General features: G+C 41.7%; 1 protein-coding gene across 1 annotated transcript in view; it reads right to left on the bottom strand.

Annotated features, from left to right (window-relative positions):
* TTBK1 (tau tubulin kinase 1) overlaps nt 1-18,426 on the bottom strand; it is a 557,016-nt gene extending 538,590 nt beyond the window's left edge. Inside the window, exon 1 of the mRNA XM_053712777.1 lies at nt 18,274-18,426. Coding sequence (XP_053568752.1) covers nt 18,274-18,381 — 108 coding nt within the window. The 5' untranslated portion in view covers nt 18,382-18,426. The remainder of the gene's footprint in view (nt 1-18,273) is intronic.
* Between the last annotated feature and the right edge of the window lie 1,072 nt (nt 18,427-19,498).

Here is a 19,498-nt window from a genome sequence, read left to right as displayed (position 1 = left end):
AACCTGCGTGGCCATGCTGGAGCTACCAGCAATACAAATGAACGCTCCATTAGGATTTTGGAAATCACTTTTGGAAGAAGAACTAGAGGCGGAAAAATATAAGCAGGTTGAAAATTCCCAGGAAGTGACAACGCGTCCACTGCTTCCGCCTGAGGATCCCTGGATCTGGACAGATACCTGGGAAGTTTCTTGTTTAGATGAGAAGCCATCCGATCTATTTCTGCAAGTCTCCAGATTTGAACAATCTGAAGAAAAAACCTCTGGGAAGAGACCATTCGCCTGGATGTAACGTCTGGCGACTGAGATAATCCGCTTCCCAATTGTCTATACCTGGGATGTGAACCACAGAAATTAGACAGGAGCTGGATTCTGCCCATGCAAGTATCCGGGATACATCTCTCATAGCCTGAGGACTATGAGACCCCCTTGATGATTGACATATGCCACGGTTGTGACATTGTCTGTCTGAAAACAAATAAACGATTCTCTCTTCAGAAGAGGCCAGAACTGAAGAGCTCTGAAAATCGCACGGAGTTCCAAAATGTTGATTGGTAATCTCGCCTCCTGATATTCCCAAACCCCCTGTGCTGTCAGAGATCCCCATACAGCTCCCCAACCTGAAAGACTCGCATCTGTTGAGATCACAGTCCAGGTTGGACGAACAAAGGAGGCCCCTTGAACTAAACGATGGTGATCCAACCACCAAGTCAGATCGAACATTGGGATTTAAGGATATTAATTGTGATATCTTTGTATAATCCCTGCACCATTGGTTCAGCATACAAAGCTGTAGAGGTCTCATGTGAAAACGAGCAAAGGGGATTGCGTCCTATGCTGCAGTCATGAGACCTAAAATTTCCATGCACAAAGCTACCGAAGGGAATAATTGAGACTGAAGGTTTCGACAAGCTGAAACCAATTTCAGACGTCTCTTGTCTGTTATAGACAAAGTCATGGACACTGAATCTATTTGGAATCCCAAAAAGGTTACCCTTGTCTGGGGAATCAAGAAACTCTTTGGTAAATTTATCCTCCAACCACGTCTTTGAAGAAACAACACAAGTTGATTTGTGTGAGATTCTGCAGAATGTAAAGACTGAGCAAGTACCAAGATATCGTCCAAATAAGGAAATACCGCAATACCCTGCTCCCTGATTACAGAGAGAAGGGCACAGAGAACCTTTGAAAAGATCCTTGGAGCTGTTGCTAGGCCAAAAGGAAGAGCAACAAATTGGTAATGCTTGTCTAAAAAAGAGAATCTCAGGAACTGATAGTGGTCCGGATGAATTGGAATATGAAGATATGCATCCTGTAAGTCTATTGTAGACATATAATGCCCTTGCTGAACAAAAGGCAGAATAGTCCTTTTTTTAGATTCTGATGATATCGAAAATGGCATCACAAATAAAGTTATTAGCATGTTGAAGGAGTTAAACAATGCTATAAGCATTATGGTCTGACACTTGTTGCGCTAAAGCCTCCAACCAGAAAGTTGAAGCTGCAGCAACATCAGCCAAAGAAATAGCAGGTCTAAGAAGATTACCTGAACATAAATAAGCCTTCCTAAAAAAGGATTCAAACTTCCTATCTAAAGGAAAACAAAGTACTATCTGCAGTAGGAATAGTAGTACGTTTAGCAAGAGTAGAAATAGCCCCATCAACCTCGGGGATTTTCTCTAAAAACTCTAATCTATCAGATGGTAAAGGGTACAATTTCTTAAACCTTGGAGAAGGAGTAAATGAAGTACCCAGACTATTCCATTCCCTAGAAATTACTTCTGAAATAGCATCAGGAACTGGAATAACTACGGGAGGTTTAAAAACTAAATTTAAACGCTTAGTAGCTTTAATATCAAGAGGACTAGACTCCTCCATATCTAATGCAATCAACACTTCTTTAAGTAAGGAACGAATAAACTCCATTTTAAACAAATATGAAGATTTATCAGTGTCAATATCTGAGGTAGAATCTTCTGAACCAGATAGATCCTCATCAGACATAGATAAGTCAAAATTATGGCGGTCATTTAAAAATTCATCTGAAATATATGGAGTTTTAAAAGACCTCTTACGTTTACTAGAAGGAGGAATAACAGACAGAGCCTTCCGAATAGATTTAGAAACAAATTCTATAACATTAACAGGAACATCCTGAACATTAGATGTTGAAGGAACAACAACAGGTAATGGATTATTACTAATGTAAATGCTATCTGCGTTTGATAGCTTATTATGACATTTATCACAAACAACAGCCGGTGGAACAGTTACCAAAAGTTTACAACAAATGCACTTAGCTTTGGTAGAACCGACATCAGGCAGCGCTTTTCCAGAAGTAGATTCTGATCCAGGGTCAGGTAGAGACATCTTGCAATATGTAAAAGAAAAAACAACATATAAAGCAAAATTATCAAATTCCTTAAATGGCAGTTTCAGGAATGGGAAAAAATGCAAAATGAAACAAGCCTCTAGAAAACCAGAAGCAACTGAAAAGTAAGACTGAAATAGTGTGAAAAAACTGGCGCCAAGTATGACGCCCACACATTTTGGCGCCAAGAATGACGCCCATATTTTTTGGCACCAAAAAAAAGTCCGCAATACACAAACGTCAAAAATGACGCAATTACGAAAAAACGACAAAAATGACGCAATAAATAGAAGCATTTTCTGCACCCGCGAGCCTAACAGCCCGCAATTTTTGAAAAAAAGTCAATTGAAAATTAAGGTAAGAAAAAATGAATCTATGCATTTTCCCAAAAAATGAAACTGACAGTCTGAATGAAGGAATACTGATTATCCTGAATCATGGCAAATATAAGTTTAAACACATATATTTAGAACTTTACATATAAAGTGCCCACCATAGCTTTGAGTGTCATAAATAAAAATAAGACTTACCCTAAGACACTCATCTACATATACTAGCAGAGCCAAGCCAGATATCTTGTCGCCCGGCTTAAAAACTTGCATGGCAGCAACAAAAATAAAAGAATTGGCCAACTTACGAGCCTTAATTCTGTTCCTTCATATATACCAACATGATTGTCACCAACACAGGAACTCCATGTCCCAATACAATTAAAAGTCTTTGTATGTAATACTTTAATTATTCAATAGGCAATGTACTGTCTCTTTAAATATTGAAGGGCTTAACAAAAATATCTTAAATATCTTATTTAATATTATTAATTCAATATTTTGTATTCAATAGCAACGTACTGTTACTTTAATTACATATAAGCTATTGACATAAAAGATCTAGCATAACGTAACACCCATAAACATCAATAAGTCACCCTACACCCCAGCCTGACTGAGGTATCTCAACAGTTTGTCAAGAAATAAACATTCTTAAAAAGTGCCATACACTATCCTCAGATAATACGCCTCACGGCCATCACAGCAGAAAAGTGGGTCACGTAGCACACTAGAATCCGGACAGATATGCGAGCGCGTGAAAACAAACTAGTCTGTGTATTGCAGAGATCTCCCGCCACTAGAATGTGTAATGGCAGAGGACCGTAGCGCTCGCAAGGATTCAGACTGACTTTACAAAAAGACCATTGCCACTTGATCTGGAGTCTCCTCTCACACATAAGCCCAGACTAAAAAAGCATTAGCCCATCGCATACATAACGCTGCAGCATGTACATTGCATCCACAGAAATGGAGACTGATTAAAGGAACAGTCAACACTGTAAATTTGCATTATCAGCAAATGTAAGATAACAAGGTCTGAACTTCAAATGAGTAGAATGTATGAGTCTGTTTTTTTCTGACAATTTTAAAAACATAATTTATGCTTACCTGATGAAATTATTTCTCTTGAAGTGTATCCAGTCCACGGATCATCCATTACTTGTGGGATATTCTCCTTCCCAACAGGAAGTTGCAAGAGGATCACCCACAGCAGAGCTGCTATATAGCTCCTCCCCTCATTGCCATATCCAGTCATTCGACCGAAACAAGCCGAGAAAGGAGAAACCATAGGGTGCAGTGGTGACTGTAGTTTAATTAAAATTTAGACCTGCCTGAAAAGGACAGGGCGGGCCGTGGACTGGATACACTACAAGAGAAATAAATGTATCAGGTAAGCATAAATTATGTTTTCTCTTGTTAAGTGTATCCAGTCCACGGATCATCCATTACTTGTAGGATACCAATACCAAAGCTAAAGTACACGGATGATGGGAGGGACAAGGCAGGAACTTAAACAGAAGGAACCACTGCCTGTAGAACCTTTCTCCCAAAAACAGCCTCCGAAGAAGCAAAAGTATAAAATTTGTAAAATTTGGAAAAAGTATGAAGGGAAGACCAAGTTGCAGCCTTGCAAATCTGTTCAACAGAGGCCTCATTTTTAAAGGCCCAGGTGGAAGCCACAGCTCTAGTAGAATGAGCTGTAATCCTTTCAGGAGGCTGCTGTCCAGCAGTCTCATAGGCTAAACGGATTATACTCCGAAGCCAAAAAGAAAGAGAGGTTGCCGAGGCCTTCTGACCTCTCCTCTGTCCAGAGTAAACAACAAACAGGTTAGATGTTTGGCAAAAATCTTTAGTAGCCTGTAAGAAAAACTTCAAGGCACGGACTACGTCTAGATTATGCAAAAGACGTTCCTTCTTTGTAGAAGGATTAGGACATAATGATGGAACAACAATCTCTTGATTGATATTCTTGTTAGAAACCACCTTAGGTAAAAACCCAGGTTTTGTACGCAGAACAACTTTATCTGAATGAAAGATCAGATAAGGAGAATCACAATGTAAGGCAGATAACTCAGAGACTCTTCGAGCCGAGGAAATAGCCATCAGAAAAAGAACTTTCCATGAAAGAAGTTTGATATCAATAGAATGAAGGGGTTCAAACGGAACCCCTTGAAGAACTTTAAGAACCAAGTTTAAGCTCCATGGAGGAGCAACAGGTTTAAACACAGCCTTAATTCTAACTAAAGCCTGACAAAATGCCTGAACGTCTGGAACTTCTGCCAGACGCTTGTGTAAAAGAATAGACGGAGCAGAAATCTGTCCCTTTAAAGAACTAGCTGATAATCCTTTGTCCAAACCTTCTTGGAGGAAGGACAATATCCTAGGAATCCTAACCCTACTCCATGAGTAATTCTTGGATTCACCCCAATGAAGATATTTACGCCATATCTTGTGGTAAATTTTCCTGGTGTTAGGCTTTCGTGCCTGTATTAAGGTATCAATTACTGACTCGGAGAAGCCACGCTTTGATAGGATCAAGCGTTCAATCTCCATGCAGTCAGTCTCAGAGAAAGTAGATTCGGATGATTGAAAGGACCTTGTATTAGAAGGTCTTGTCTCAGAGGCAGAGTCCATGGTGGAAAGGATGACATGTCCACTAGGTCTGCATACCAGGTCCTGCGTGGCCACGCAGGCGCTATCAATATCACCAATGCTCTTTCCTGTTTGATTTTGGCAATCAGAAGAGGGAGCAGAGGAAACGGTGGAAACACATAAGCCAGGTTGAAGAACCAAGGCGCTGCTAGAGCATCTATCAGTGCCGCTTCTGGGTCCCTGGACCTGGATCCGTAACAAGGAAGCTTGGCTTTCTGGCGAGACACCATGAGATCCAATTCTGGTTTGCCCCAACGGAGAAGCAATTGAGCAAACACTTCCGGATGGAGTTCCCATTATTCCTGATGAAAAGTCTGACGACTTAGAAAATCCGCTTCCCAGTTCTCTACACCTGGGATATGGATCGCTGACAGGTGGCAAGAGTGAGTCTCTGCCCAGCGAATTATCTTGGAGACTTTTGACATCGCTAGGGAACTCCTGGTTCCCCCTTGATGGTTGATGTAAGCCACAGTCGTGATGTTGTCCGACTGAAATCTGATGAACCTCAGTGTTGCTAGCTGAGGCCAAGCCAGAAGAGCATTGAATATTGCTCTTAACTCCAGAATATTTATTGGGAGGAGTTTCTCCTCCTGAGTCTATGAACCCTGAGCCTTCAGGGAGTTTCAGACTGCACCCCAACCTAGAAGGCTGGCATCTGTTGTTACAATTGTCCAATCTGGTCTGCGAAAGGTCATACCCTTGGACAGATGGGCCCGAGATAACCACCAGAGAAGAGAATCTCTGGTTTCCTGATCCAGATTTAGTAGAGGGGACAAATCTGTGTAATCCCCATTCCACTGACTGAGCATGCATAATTGCAGCGGTCTGAGATGCAGTTGCGCAAATGGCACTATGTCCATCGACGCTACCATTAAGCCGATTACTTCCATGCACTGAGCCACCGTGGGGCGCGGAATGGAGTGAAGAACACGGCAAGCATTTAGAAGTTTTGATAACCTGGACTCCGTCAGGTAAATTTTCATTTCTACAGAATCTATTAGAGTCCCTAGGAAGGAAACCCTCGTGAGAGGAGATAGAGAACTCTTTTCTTCGTTCACTTTCCACCCATGCGACCTCAGGAATGCCAGAACTATCTCTGTATGAGATTTGGCAATTTGAAAGCTTGACGCCTGTATCAGGATATCGTCCAGGTAAGGAGCCACCGCTATGCCTCGCGGTCTTAGGACCGCCAGAAGTGAGCCCAGAACCTTTGTAAAAATTCTTGGGGCTGTAGCCAACCCGAATGGAAGAGCTACAAATTGGTAATGCCTGTCTAGAAAGGCAAACCTCAGGAACTGATGATGATTCTTGTGAATCGGAATGTGAAGGTAGGCATCCTTTAAGTCCGCTGTGGTCATGTACTGACCCTCTTGGATCATGGGTAAAATGGTTTGAATAGTTTCCATCTTGAATGACGGAACTCTGAGGAATTTGTTTAGGATCTTTAAATCCAAAATTGATCTGAAGGTTCCCTCTTTTTTGGGAACCACAAACAGATTTGAATAAAACCCCTGTCCTTGTTCCGTCCGCGGAACTGGATGGATCACTCCCATTACAAGGAGATCTTGTACGCAGCTTAGGAATGCCTCTTTCTTTATCTGGTTTGCAGATAATCTTGAAAGGTGAAATCTCCCTTGTGGAGGAGAAGCTTTGAAGTCCAGAAGATATCCCTGAGAAATGATCTCCAACGCCCAGGGATCCTGAACATCTCTTGCCCACGCCTGGGCGAAGAGAGAGAGTCTGCCCCCTACTAGATCCGTTGTCGGATAGGGGGCTGCTCCTTCATGCTGTCTTAGAGGCAGCAGCAGGCTTTCTGGCCTGCGTGCCCTTGTTCCAGGACTGGTTAGGTTTCCAGGCCTGTTTGGATTGAGCAAAAGTTCTCTCTTGTTTTGAAGCAGAGGAAGTTGATGCTGCACCTGCCTTGAAATTTCGAAAGGCACGAAAATTAGACTGTTTGGCCTTTGATTTGGCCCTGTCCTGAGGAAGGGTATGACCCTTACCTCCAGTAATGTCAGCAATAATTTCTTTCAAGCCAGGCCCGAATAAGGTCTGCCCCTTGAAAGGAATGTTGAGTAATTTAGACTTTGAAGTCACATCAGCTGACCAGGATTTGAGCCATAGCGCCCTACGCGCCTGGATGGCGAATCCAGAATTCTTAGCCGTTAGTTTAGTCAAATGAACAATGGCATCAGAAACAAATGAGTTAGCTAGCTTAAGAGTTCTAAGCTTGTCAACAATTTCAGTCAATGGAGCTGTATGGATGGCCTCTTCCAGGGCCTCAAACCAGAATGCCGCCGCAGCAGTGACAGGCGCAATGCATGCAAGGGGCTGTAAAATAAAACCTTGTTGAATAAACATTTTCTTAAGGTAACCCTCCAATTTTTTATCCATTGGATCTGAAAAAGCACAACTGTCCTCAACCGGGATAGTGGTACTCTTTGCTAAAGTAGAAACTGCTCCCTCCACCTTAGGGACAGTCTGCCATAAGTCCAGTGTAGTGGCATCTATTGGAAACATTTTTCTAAATATAGGAGGTGGGGAAAAGGGCACACCGGGCCTATTCCACTCCTTACTAATAATTTCTGTAAGCCTTTTAGGTATTGGAAAAACATCAGTACTCACCGGCACTGCTTAGTATTTATCCAGCCTACACAATTTCTCTGGCACTGCAATTGTGTCACAGTCATTCAGAGCAGCTAATACCTCCCCAAGCAATACACAGAGGTTCTCAAGCTTAAAATTTAAAATTAGAAATCTCTGAATCAGGTCTCCCCGATTCAGAGACGTCACCCACAGACTGAAGCTCTCCGTCCTCAGGTTCTGCATATTGTGACGCAGTATCAGACATGGCTCTTACAGCATCTGCGCGCTCTGTATCTCGTCTAACCCCAGAGCTATCGCGTTTGCCTCTCAATTCAGGCAATCTGGATAATACCTCTGACAGGGTATTATTCATGATTGCAGCCATGTCCTGCAAAGTAATCGCTATGGGCGTCCCTGATGTACTTGGCGCCATATTAGCGTGCGTCCCTTGAGCGGGAGGCGAAAGGTCCGACACGTGGGGAGAGTTAGTCGGCATAACTTCCCCTTCGACAGACCCCTCTGGTGACAATTCTTTTATAGATAAAGACTGATCTTTACTGTTTAAGGTGAAATCAATACATTTAGTACACATTCTCCTATGGGGCTCCACCATGGCTTTTAAACATAATGAACAAGTATCCTCTGTTTCAGACATGTTTGTACAGACTAGCAATGAGACTAGCAAGCTTGGAAAACACTTTAAAGCAAGTTAACAAGCAATATAAAAAAACGTTACTGTGCCTTTAAGAGAAACAAATTTTGACAAAATTTGAAATAACAGTGAAAAAAGGCAGTTACACTAACAAAATTTTTACAGTGTATGTAACAAGTCAGCAGAGCATTGCACCCACTTGCAAATGGATGATTAACCCCTTAATAACAAAAACAAAATAATAAATGACAAAAACGTTTTTTAAACACAGTCACAACAACTGCCACAGTCTACTGTGATTGTTACCCTCCTCAAACACGACTTTGAAGCCTTTTGAGCCCTTCAGAGATGTCCTGGATCATGCAGGAAGAAGCTGAATGTCTCTGTCAGTATTTTTATCTGCACAGAAAAGCACTAAAATAGGCCCTTCCCATTGCAACAGTGGAAAGCTTCAGGAAACTGTTTCTAGGCAAAAATCAAACCAGCCATGTGGAAAAAAAACTAGGCCCCAATAAGTTTTGTCACCAAACATATATAAAAACGATTAAACATGCCAGCAAACGTTTTATATTACACTTTTATAAGAGTATGTATCTCTGTTAATAAGCCTGATACCAGTCGCTATTAAATCACTGCATTTAAGGCTTAACTTATATTAATCCGGTATCAGCAGCATTTTTCTAGCAAATTCCATCCCTAGAAATATGTTAACTGCACATACCTTATTACAGGAAAACCTGCACGCTATTCCCCCTCTGAAGTTACCTCACTCTTTAGAATATGTGAGAACAGCAATGGATCTTAGTTACTTCTGCTAAGATCATAGAAATCACAGGCAGATTCTTCTTCTAATGCTGCCTGAGATGAAACAGTACACTCCGGTACCGTTTAAAAAAAAAAAAACTTTTGATTGAAGTTAAAAACCTAACTATAATACACCACTCTCCTCTTACTACGTCCATCTTTGTTGAGAGTTGCAAGAGAATGACTGGATATGGCAGTGAGGGGAGGAGCTATATAGCAGCTCTGCTGTGGGTGATCCTCTTGCAACTTCCTGTTGGGAAGGAGAATATCCCACAAGTAATGGATGATCCGTGGACTGGATACACTTAACAAGAGAAAGTTAGGTCTTTTTCCACTCCAACTGTACCATGTGACAGCCATCAGCCAATCACAAATGCATACACGTACCATGTGACAGCAATCAGCCATTTACAAATGCATACACACTTATTCTTGCACATGCTCAGTAGGAGCTGGTGACTCAAAAAGTTTAAATATAAAAAGACTGTGCACATTTTGTTAATGGAAGTAAATTGGAAAGTTGTTTAAAATTGCATGCTCTATCTAAATAATGAAAGTTTAATTTTATTGAGTGTCCCTTTAACCTTTATTCAATAGGGAATGAGGAAACAGATATGTTACTCAGCGCTACTGCTCAATAAGCATTTTGATTAACAATGCAATGAGCAGAATAGGAATACAGTTTGTAAGCATATAAAATCACAAACATGTCATCAATGTTGTGCCTCAATTAAACATAAGCTTGCTTTGCTGCCCACAATAATTAAAAGGTAAATACTCAATCTCCAGAAAGGTATTAACCCCTGTCTCCAATCACATGAGAAGTGCCCGCTCCCTGTCTTGAAATATCCTGATACAGGGTATATACAGTATGTCCCTTAACAATGCAGACTTCTTAAGTGCCCATCTCCCTACTATAAGACAAAAAGGCACTTACCTGCATCTAGCTGTCCGGCAGGGGGACAGCCTACCCGGTGTAAGAGGATGCCACTCCTCACAGAGACCTGTAGAAAAAAGAAAGAACAGAGCAAACCAACTCTGGCTTTCTATACTAGGGCAGCAAAATGTTAGGAAAACACAGTGAAGCCCACTTCACAAGTTCCAAACTGCTTTAAAGCCACCACTGCTCTACTGAAGAGGCTAATGTGGAGTACGGCTAGACCCAATCTGGAAGGGAAAGATCAGAGTAAACCTACTCTGGCTTTCTAACACTAAAGTCTTGCTTGAAGTAAAGAAATCCAATTTTCTTCAGACACCAAAAACTTCACCTCCTCCATGCACTGAAGGCAAAGAGAATGACTGGGGATTTGGGTAGGGGAGTGACACTTAACAGCTTTGCTGTGGTGCTTTTTGCCTCCTCCTGCTGGCCAGGAGTTATATTCCCACTAGTAATTGATGACGTCGTGGATTCACCATATCTTAGGAACGAAAACATAATTTATGCTTACCTGAAAAATGTATTTCTCTTGTAGTGTGTTCAGTCCACGGGTCATCCATTACTTATGGGATATATTCTCCTCCCCAACAGGAAGTTGCAAGAGGATCACCCAAGCAGAGCTGCTATATAGCTCCTCCCCTCACATGTCATATCCAGTCATTCGACCGAAACAAGACGAGAAAGGAGAAACTATAGGGTGCAGTGGTGACTGGAGTTATAATTTAAAATTTAGAACCTGCCTCAAATAGACAGGGCGGGCCATGGACTGAACACACTACAAGAGAAATAAATTTATCAGGTAAGCATAAATTATGTTTTCTCTTGTTAAGTGTGTTCAGTCCACGGGTCATCCATTACTTATGGGATACCAATACCAAAGCTAAAGTACACGGATGATGGGAGGGACAAGGCAGGAACATTAAACAGAAGGAACCACTGCCTGTAGAACCTTTCTCCCAAAAACAGCCTCCGAAGAAGCAAAAGTATAAAATTTGTAAAATTTGGAAAAAGTATGAAGGGAAGACCAAGTTGCAGCCTTGCAAATCTGTTCAACAGAGGCCTCATTTTTAAAGGCCCAGGTGGAAGCCACAGCTCTAGTAGAATGAGCTGTAATCCTTTCAGGAGGCTGCTGTCCAGCAGTCTCATAGGCTAAACGGATTATACTCCGAAGCCAAAAAGAAAGAGAGGTTGCCGAGGCCTTCTGACCTCTCCTCTGTCCAGAGTAAACAACAAACAGGTTAGATGTTTGGCGAAAATCTTTAGTAGCCTGTAAGAAAAACTTCAAGGCACGGACTACGTCTAGATTATGCAAAAGACGTTCCTTCTTTGAAGAAGCCAAAAAGAGAGAGAGGTAGCCGAAGCCTCTTGACCTCTCCTCTGTCCCGAGTAAACAACAAACAGAGAAGAAGTTTGTCGAAAATCTTTAGTTGCCTGTAAGTAGAACTTCAGAGCACGGACCACATCTAGATTATGCAAAAGACGTTCCTTCTTTGAAGAAGGATTAGGACATAAGGATGGAACAACAATCTCTTGATTGATATTCTTGTTAGAAACAACCTTAGGTAAAAACCCAGGTTTAGTACGCAGGACTACCTTGTCTGAATGAAAGATCAGATAAGGAGAATCACAATGTAAGGCAGATAACTCAGAGACTCTACGAGCCGAGGAAATAGCCATCAAAAACAGAACATTCCAAGATAAAAGCTTAATATCAATGGAATGAAGGGGTTCAAACGGAACACCCTGGAGAACTTTAAGAACCAAGTTTAAGCTCCACGGAGGAGCAACAGCTTTAAACACAGGCTTAATCCTAGTCAAAGCCTGACAAAAAGCCTTGACGTCTGGATTCTCTGCCAGACGCTTGTGTAAAAGAATAGACAGAGCAGAAATCTGTCCCTTTAGTGAACTAGCGGATAAGCCCTTTTCTAAACCCTCTTGTAGAAAAGACAATATCCTAGGAATCCTAACCTTACTCCATGAGTAACTCTTGGATTCACACCAATATAAATATTTACGCCATATCTTGTGGTAAATCTTTTTGGTAACAGGTTTCCGAGCCTGTATTAATGTATCAATAACCGAATCCAAAAACCCACGCTTTGATAGAATCAAGCGTTCAATTTCCAAGCAGTCAGCCTCAGAGAAATTAGGTTTGGATGGTTGAAAGGACCCTGAATTAGAAGGTCCTGCCTCAGGGGTAGAGACCATAGTGGACAGGACGACATGTCCACTAGGTCTGCATACCAGGTCCTGCGTGGCCATGCAGGCGCTATCAGAATCACCGATGCTCTCTCCTGTTTAATCCTGGCAATCAGTCGAGGAAGCAACGGAAAAGGTGGAAACACATAAGCTATGTTGAAAACCCAAGGGGCTGCTAGTGCATCTACCAGCACCGCTCCCGGGTCCCTGGACCTGGATCCGTAACAAGGAAGCTTGGCGTTCTGGCGAGATGCCATGAGATCCAGATCCGGTTTGCCCCAACGAAGAATTAGTTGGGCAAATACCTCCGGGTGAAGTTCCCACTCCCCCGGATGAAAAGTCTGGCGACTTAAAAAATCCGCCTCCCAGTTCTCCACGCCTGGGATGTAGATCGCTGACAGGTGGCAAGAGTGAGACTCTGCCCAGCGAATTATCTTCGAGACTTCCAACATCGCTAGGGAACTCCTGGTTCCCCCTTGATGATTGATGTAAGCCACAGTCGTGATGTTGTCCGACTGAAATCTGATGAACCTCAGTGTTGCCAACTGAGGCCAAGCTAGAAGAGCATTGAATATTGCCCTTAATTCTAGAATGTTTATTGGGAGGAGTTTCTCCTCCTGAGTCCACGACCCCTGAGCCTTCAGGGAGTTCCAGACTGCTCCCCAGCCTAGTAGGCTGGCATCTGTTGTTACAATCGTCCAATCTTAGAAAATTAAACTGTTTGGCCTTTGATTTGGCCCTGTCCTGAGGAAGGGTGTGGCCCTTACCTCCAGTAATGTCAGCAATAATTTCCTTCAAGCCGGGCCCGAATAAGGTCTGCCCTTTGAAAGGAATGTTTAACAATTTAGACTTAGAAGTTACATCTGCTGACCAGGATTTAAGCCAGAGCGCTCTGCGCGCCTGTATGGCGAATCCGGAATTTTTAGCCGTAAGTTTGGTTAAATGCACTACGGCATCCGAAACAAACGCATTAGCCAGCTTAAGGGTTCTAATCTTGCTCAGAGACTCATCCAATGGTGCTGTGCGAATCGTCTCTTCCAGAGACTCAAACCAGAATTCCGCTGCAGCAGTGACAGGCGCAATGCATGCAAGAGGCTGTAATATAAAACCTTGTTGAATAAACATTTTCTTAAGATAACCCTCTAATTTTTTATCCATTGGATCTGAGAATGCACAGCTATCCTCCACCGGGATAGTGGTACGCTTGGCTAAAGTAGAAACTGCTCCCTCCACCTTAGGGACCGTCTGACATAAGTCTCTTGTGGTGGCGTCTATAGGGAACATTTTTCTAAATATCGGAGGAGGGGAAAAAGGCACACCGGGTCTATCCCACTCCTTACTAATAATCTCTGTAAGCCTCTTTGGTATAGGAAAAACGTCAGTACACACCGGCACCGCGTAGTATTTATCCAGCCTACATAATTTCTCTGGGATTGCCACCGTGTCACAATCATTCAGAGCCGCTAACACCTCCCCTAGCAACACGCGGAGGTTCTCAAGCTTAAATTTAAAATTTGAAATTTCTGAATCCGGTCTCCCCGAATCAGAACCGTCACCCACAGAATGAAGCTCTCCGTCCTCGTGTTCTGCAAATTGTGACGAAGTATCAGACATGGCTCTCGTGTCATCGGCGCGCTCTGTCCTTAACCCAGAACTGTCGCGCTTGCCTCTTAACTCTGGCATATTGTATAACACTTCTTTCATAACTTTAGCCATATCATGTAAAGTGATTTGTAAGGGCCTTGATGTACTTGGCGCCTCAATCTCACGCACCTCCCGAGCGGGAGACGAAGGTACTGACATGTGAGGAGAGTTAGACGGCATAACTGCCCCCTCGTTGTCTGGTGATAATTTTTTAAGCGGTACAGATTGATTTTTCAAAGTAACATCAATACAATTGGTACACATATTTCTATTGGGCTCCACAACGGCTTTTAAACATAATGAACAAGCATATTCCTCTGTATCAGACATGTTTAAACAGACTAGCAATGAAGCTAGCAAGCTTGGAAAATACTTTCAATAAGTTTGCAAGCAATATAAAAAACGCTGCAGCGCTTTTAAAAAAACACAGTTGAGTAACTAAAGAATAATTCAGTTATAGTCAACAATTCTTTAAATGTACTAAATAGCAGAGGATTGCACCCATTAGCAACCGGATGATTAACCCCTCAGTACCAAAAAAAACGGATATCAAATTAATATAAAACGTTTTTATCACAGTCTAACACACTGTCACAGGTCTGCTGTGACTGATTACCTCCCTCAAAAAACTAATTCTGAAGACCCCTGAGCTCTCTAGAGACGTCCTGGATCAAGGAGGAAGAAGCAGGAAGACTGTGCTAGAATTTTAACTTCGCAACAAGGCGCTAAAAAGAGGCCCCACCCGCTCATTTACAACAGTGGGAGACCTGATATAACGGTTTCTATGCAGAAATATACGTTAGCCATGTGGAAAAAAATTCATGCCCAAAGGATTTATCACCAAAGTACCTCACAAAACGAATAACATGCCAGTAAACGTTTTGAAAATAAACTTCTTTAAATGTCGCTACCACTGCAGATAAGGCTTAAGCATTATTTCAGTATTAACAGCATTTTCACAGTCAAATTCTAGTCCCTAGAAAATAACTCTACTGTGCATACATTTATCAGCCTGATACCAGTCACTACTACTGCATTTAAGGCTGTACTTACATCATACGGGTAACAGCAGTGTTTTCTTAGTCAATTCCATTCCCAGAAAATATTGTACTGCACATACCTCATTTGCGGTGGACCCCGCATGCTATTCCCATGTTCTGAAGTTACCCCACTCCTCAGAATGTCGAGAACAGCCAGTGGATCTTAGTTACGCCTGCTAAGATCATAGAAAACGCAGGCAGTTTCTTCTTCCAAATACTGCCTGAGATAGAAAAAACAGCACACTCCGGTGCCATTTAAAATAACAAACTTTTGATTGAAGAATAATTAAGTAAAAACTCCAGCTCCTCTCGCGACCTCCTTCTTTGTTGAGGGTTGCAAGAGAATGACTGGGTATGACATGTGAGGGGAGGAGCTATATAGCAGCTCTGCTTGGGTGATCCTCTTGCAACTTCCTGTTGGGGAGGAGAATATATCCCATAAGTAATGGATGACCCGTGGACTGAACACACTTAACAAGAGAAACATATACTCACACACAAACACAAATACACATACAAGACACATATACATACACACACATACATATATAAATATATATATATATATATATATACATACACACAAATACACACACACATATATATATATATATATATATATATATACACACAGTATATTCACACACACACATACACACACATACATACATACACACACACACACACACATACTAGGGATATACCAATATCGTTTTTTCAGGGCCAATACCGATATCGATTATTGACTGCCTTTCAGGCCGATAACCGATAACAGGGGCCAATATTCTGTACATTTAACGTTTTGAAAAATCAACACAATTTTTACATAAATCTGGTATAAACTGAACATGCTTATTACAATTTTAAACATTAAAAGGAAACAAATGGGAAAAATGAAGTGCTTGAAAATTAGCTTATTAAATGGCTTCTCCCAAAACATAGAAAAAAAGGCATAAATCTCTTTTAAACTGCACACTGATATAAAATTAAATTTAAGTCACTACTGCAAAGCTAGACACTACACAACTTCTTCAGTACTTCCAGTTAAGTAGAAAACATTATAGTGCAGAAAGCATAATATTTCAGCATGTTCTCCTGTTAAACGGCTTATGTTTTTTTCATATATTGCGGCCACTTCACTAAAAACACGCTCACTTGGTACACTTTACAGATAAGGGTTTAAAGTAAAAAAATATATATATACTGCCACTTGACAGAGAAAGAAAGGACATGCTGGAATATCAGTGCTAGATTTATTTATTTGCTTTAATTTTTAATATGCTCATATATTTACTGGATTGCAAATACCTTCCCTGGTACTGAGGAGTGGACTATAAGTTTCTTTATTATGTCACTTATGGGCAGTTATACATGTGAAACAGCTCCACCTATCGGTCACAGCATTGTTATCCACTGCTTGAGAATGTTGATACTAGTCTCCTATACTGCATAGCTTTCTACTCAAGGTTTGTTGTTGTGGACTTTTAATTGATGTGCCTGAACTATCACTTTTTTAATGAAGGATTTTATGCCCATGAAAGGGGAAAATAAAATATTTAAATAATAATATCGTCAAATATAGCAGCTTTAGTGAAATGTTTTGCAAATGTGTAAAATTGATCAGAATGCAACAAATAATGTTCTATTTGTGACAGCAATTAGCAAGCAGATTGATTTTATGTATTGATGACCCCTATGAGCAAATCAAAAGTAATTTAGCTCTGTGTACTTCAGGGAAACTATGTAGCTTTAAGTGCCACTTAAAGATCACATTTTCCATTTCACAAATCATATCTGTTTGTTTATGCAAGTCCATCTACAGGCTGCCATTGGTGGTTTGGTAGTTGGTAACTGAGCTCACATGAACACCTGGGCTTGGACTCTTATCAGTGCTATTTATTATTATCTGCTATGTCCAGCTTATATGTGCTATAGATGATATATGTCACTTAAAACTACATAGTTTCCCTGAAGTACACAGAGCTAAATTTCTTTTGATTTGCTCCATATCGGTAAGTTTCTGGCCGATACCGATATTTCAGAAATTTTAAATATCGGCCGTTCCGATATATTGGTCTATCCCTAATACAAACACACATACAAACATACATACATACATACAAAAACATGCATACACACGCACACACATATACACATACACACACACAAACATATATACATACATATACACAGACACATATACATACACACAAATATATATATATATATATACAAACACACACATATATACACACACACACACACATATATACACACACATACATATAGATACACACACATATACACACACACATGCACACACACATATACACACATACACGCACACACACACATGTACACACACATACAAACACATACATGCAGACACAAACACATACACACGCATACACACACATACACCAGAACTTTGGTGGGAACAGCAGCAATATCTTCCATAGTCTCAAGCGACCTAAACATCATTATTATAGTCATGAAGTCAGTTCTTATTTGCTACTGTTACACTAAACTGACATCTCCTGCAGAAACGTCAGAGGGACATCTGCTGGTGTGCTGAGTACTGTACAGTAAAAAATATGAAACACAGAGCAGTGTCTCCAATAATGCAAAATCTTTACTTTATTCATATATCCAGGACCGGATCAGATAACACAACGTTTCGTGGTCAGTGCCCCTTAATCATGATTAAGGGGCACTACCCCGAAACGTCGTGTTATCTGAGTCTGTCCTGGATATATCAATAGAGTAAAGATTTTGCATCATTGGAGACACTGCTCTGTGTTTCATATTGTATCCATTGAGAGTGGGGTAGTAGCTCTCGGTGGGTCTCCACTCTGGATTTGGTGCTGGATTCCATCTTTTGTTCCGTACTTTACAGTAAGCACATGGCTGGTCCCACAAACATATAATACACAGAGATATCAGGTAGGTTGTGTCATTGTCTTGCATCACTGAGCACTGAGTATCACTTGCACGTTACGTATTCGTCACTTGTTTTATACAAATCACTGTCACTATCTGTCACTGCTTGTCCTGACACTCACCACTTTCCAGCGATCTTTGACCACATAGCTGACCGGCAGAATATCCACCTGTTCTGCACCTCCACTCATGTTTCCGTCGTCCCTGATGACAGCTGCTAAACACTGCATGGGCCACCCGGACAGGATCCGACCTGCGCCAGACCTAACAGAGACATTGACCTGCCAAGAGGAAATAGGTGTCAGAGAGCCTCAAACACGTTAGTTATTAGTCTTTTTGGTACAGGCCACCAAACACTGTAATACATGAGATGTCTATAGGTCTGACCACAATACTACTATCCCATAATAATACTGATAATGAAGACATTCATTCTCTTGATCGTGTACTGGCCCCTAGAGGCCCATGTCAGGTGCAGGAGTCAGAAACAGAAGCTGGCAGCATTATTGTTACTTGCACCGTTCCGTACAGTATATATGTGACATTTATCCACGGAGCTTGCAATCAATCTGGTAACATCTCAAACATCACTGAAAACAATTTACCCATATGGCAATCATAATCTCTGTTGTACTAAAACAGGTAATAAACCCATATGAAATACCCACCCAATAGGACTGCACATTATCAGGACAGGCTCAGACAGTGCTGGGTGTGTAATGTAAGGTGACCCAGTGACTGCACATTATCAGGACAGGCTCAGACAGTGCTGGGTGTGTAATGTAAGATGACCCAGTGACTGCACATTATCAGGACAGGCTCAGACAGTGCTGGATGTGTAATGTAGGGTGACCAAGTGACTGCACATTATCAGGACAGGCTCAGAGAGTTCTGGATGTGTAATGTAGGGTGACGCCCTGACTGCACATTATCAGGACAGGCTCAGACAGTGCTGGGTGTGTAATGTAAGGTGACCCAGTGACTGCACATTATCAGGACAGGCTCAGACAGTGCTGGGTGTGTAATGTAAGGTGACCCAGTGACTGCACATTATCAGGACAGGCTCAGACAGTGCCGGGTGTGTAATGTAAGGTGACCCAGTGACTGCACATTATCAGGACAGGCTCAGACAGTGCTGGGTGTGTAATGTAGGGTGACCTCCTGACTGCACATTATCAGGACAGGCTCAGACAGTGCTGGATTTGTAATGTAGGGTGACCCAGTGACTGCACATTATCAGGACAGGCTCAGACAGTGCTGGGTGTGTAATGTAAGGTGACCCCCTGAATGCACATTATCAGGACAGGATCAGACAGTGCCGGGTGTGTAATGTAAGGTGACCCAGTG

This window comes from Bombina bombina, chromosome 4 (genome assembly GCF_027579735.1).
Source record: "Bombina bombina isolate aBomBom1 chromosome 4, aBomBom1.pri, whole genome shotgun sequence".
Classification (NCBI taxonomy): domain Eukaryota; kingdom Metazoa; phylum Chordata; class Amphibia; order Anura; family Bombinatoridae; genus Bombina; species Bombina bombina.
The sequence above is the reverse complement of the archived record's forward strand: the minus strand, read 5'-3'. Positions and strand labels throughout refer to the sequence as shown.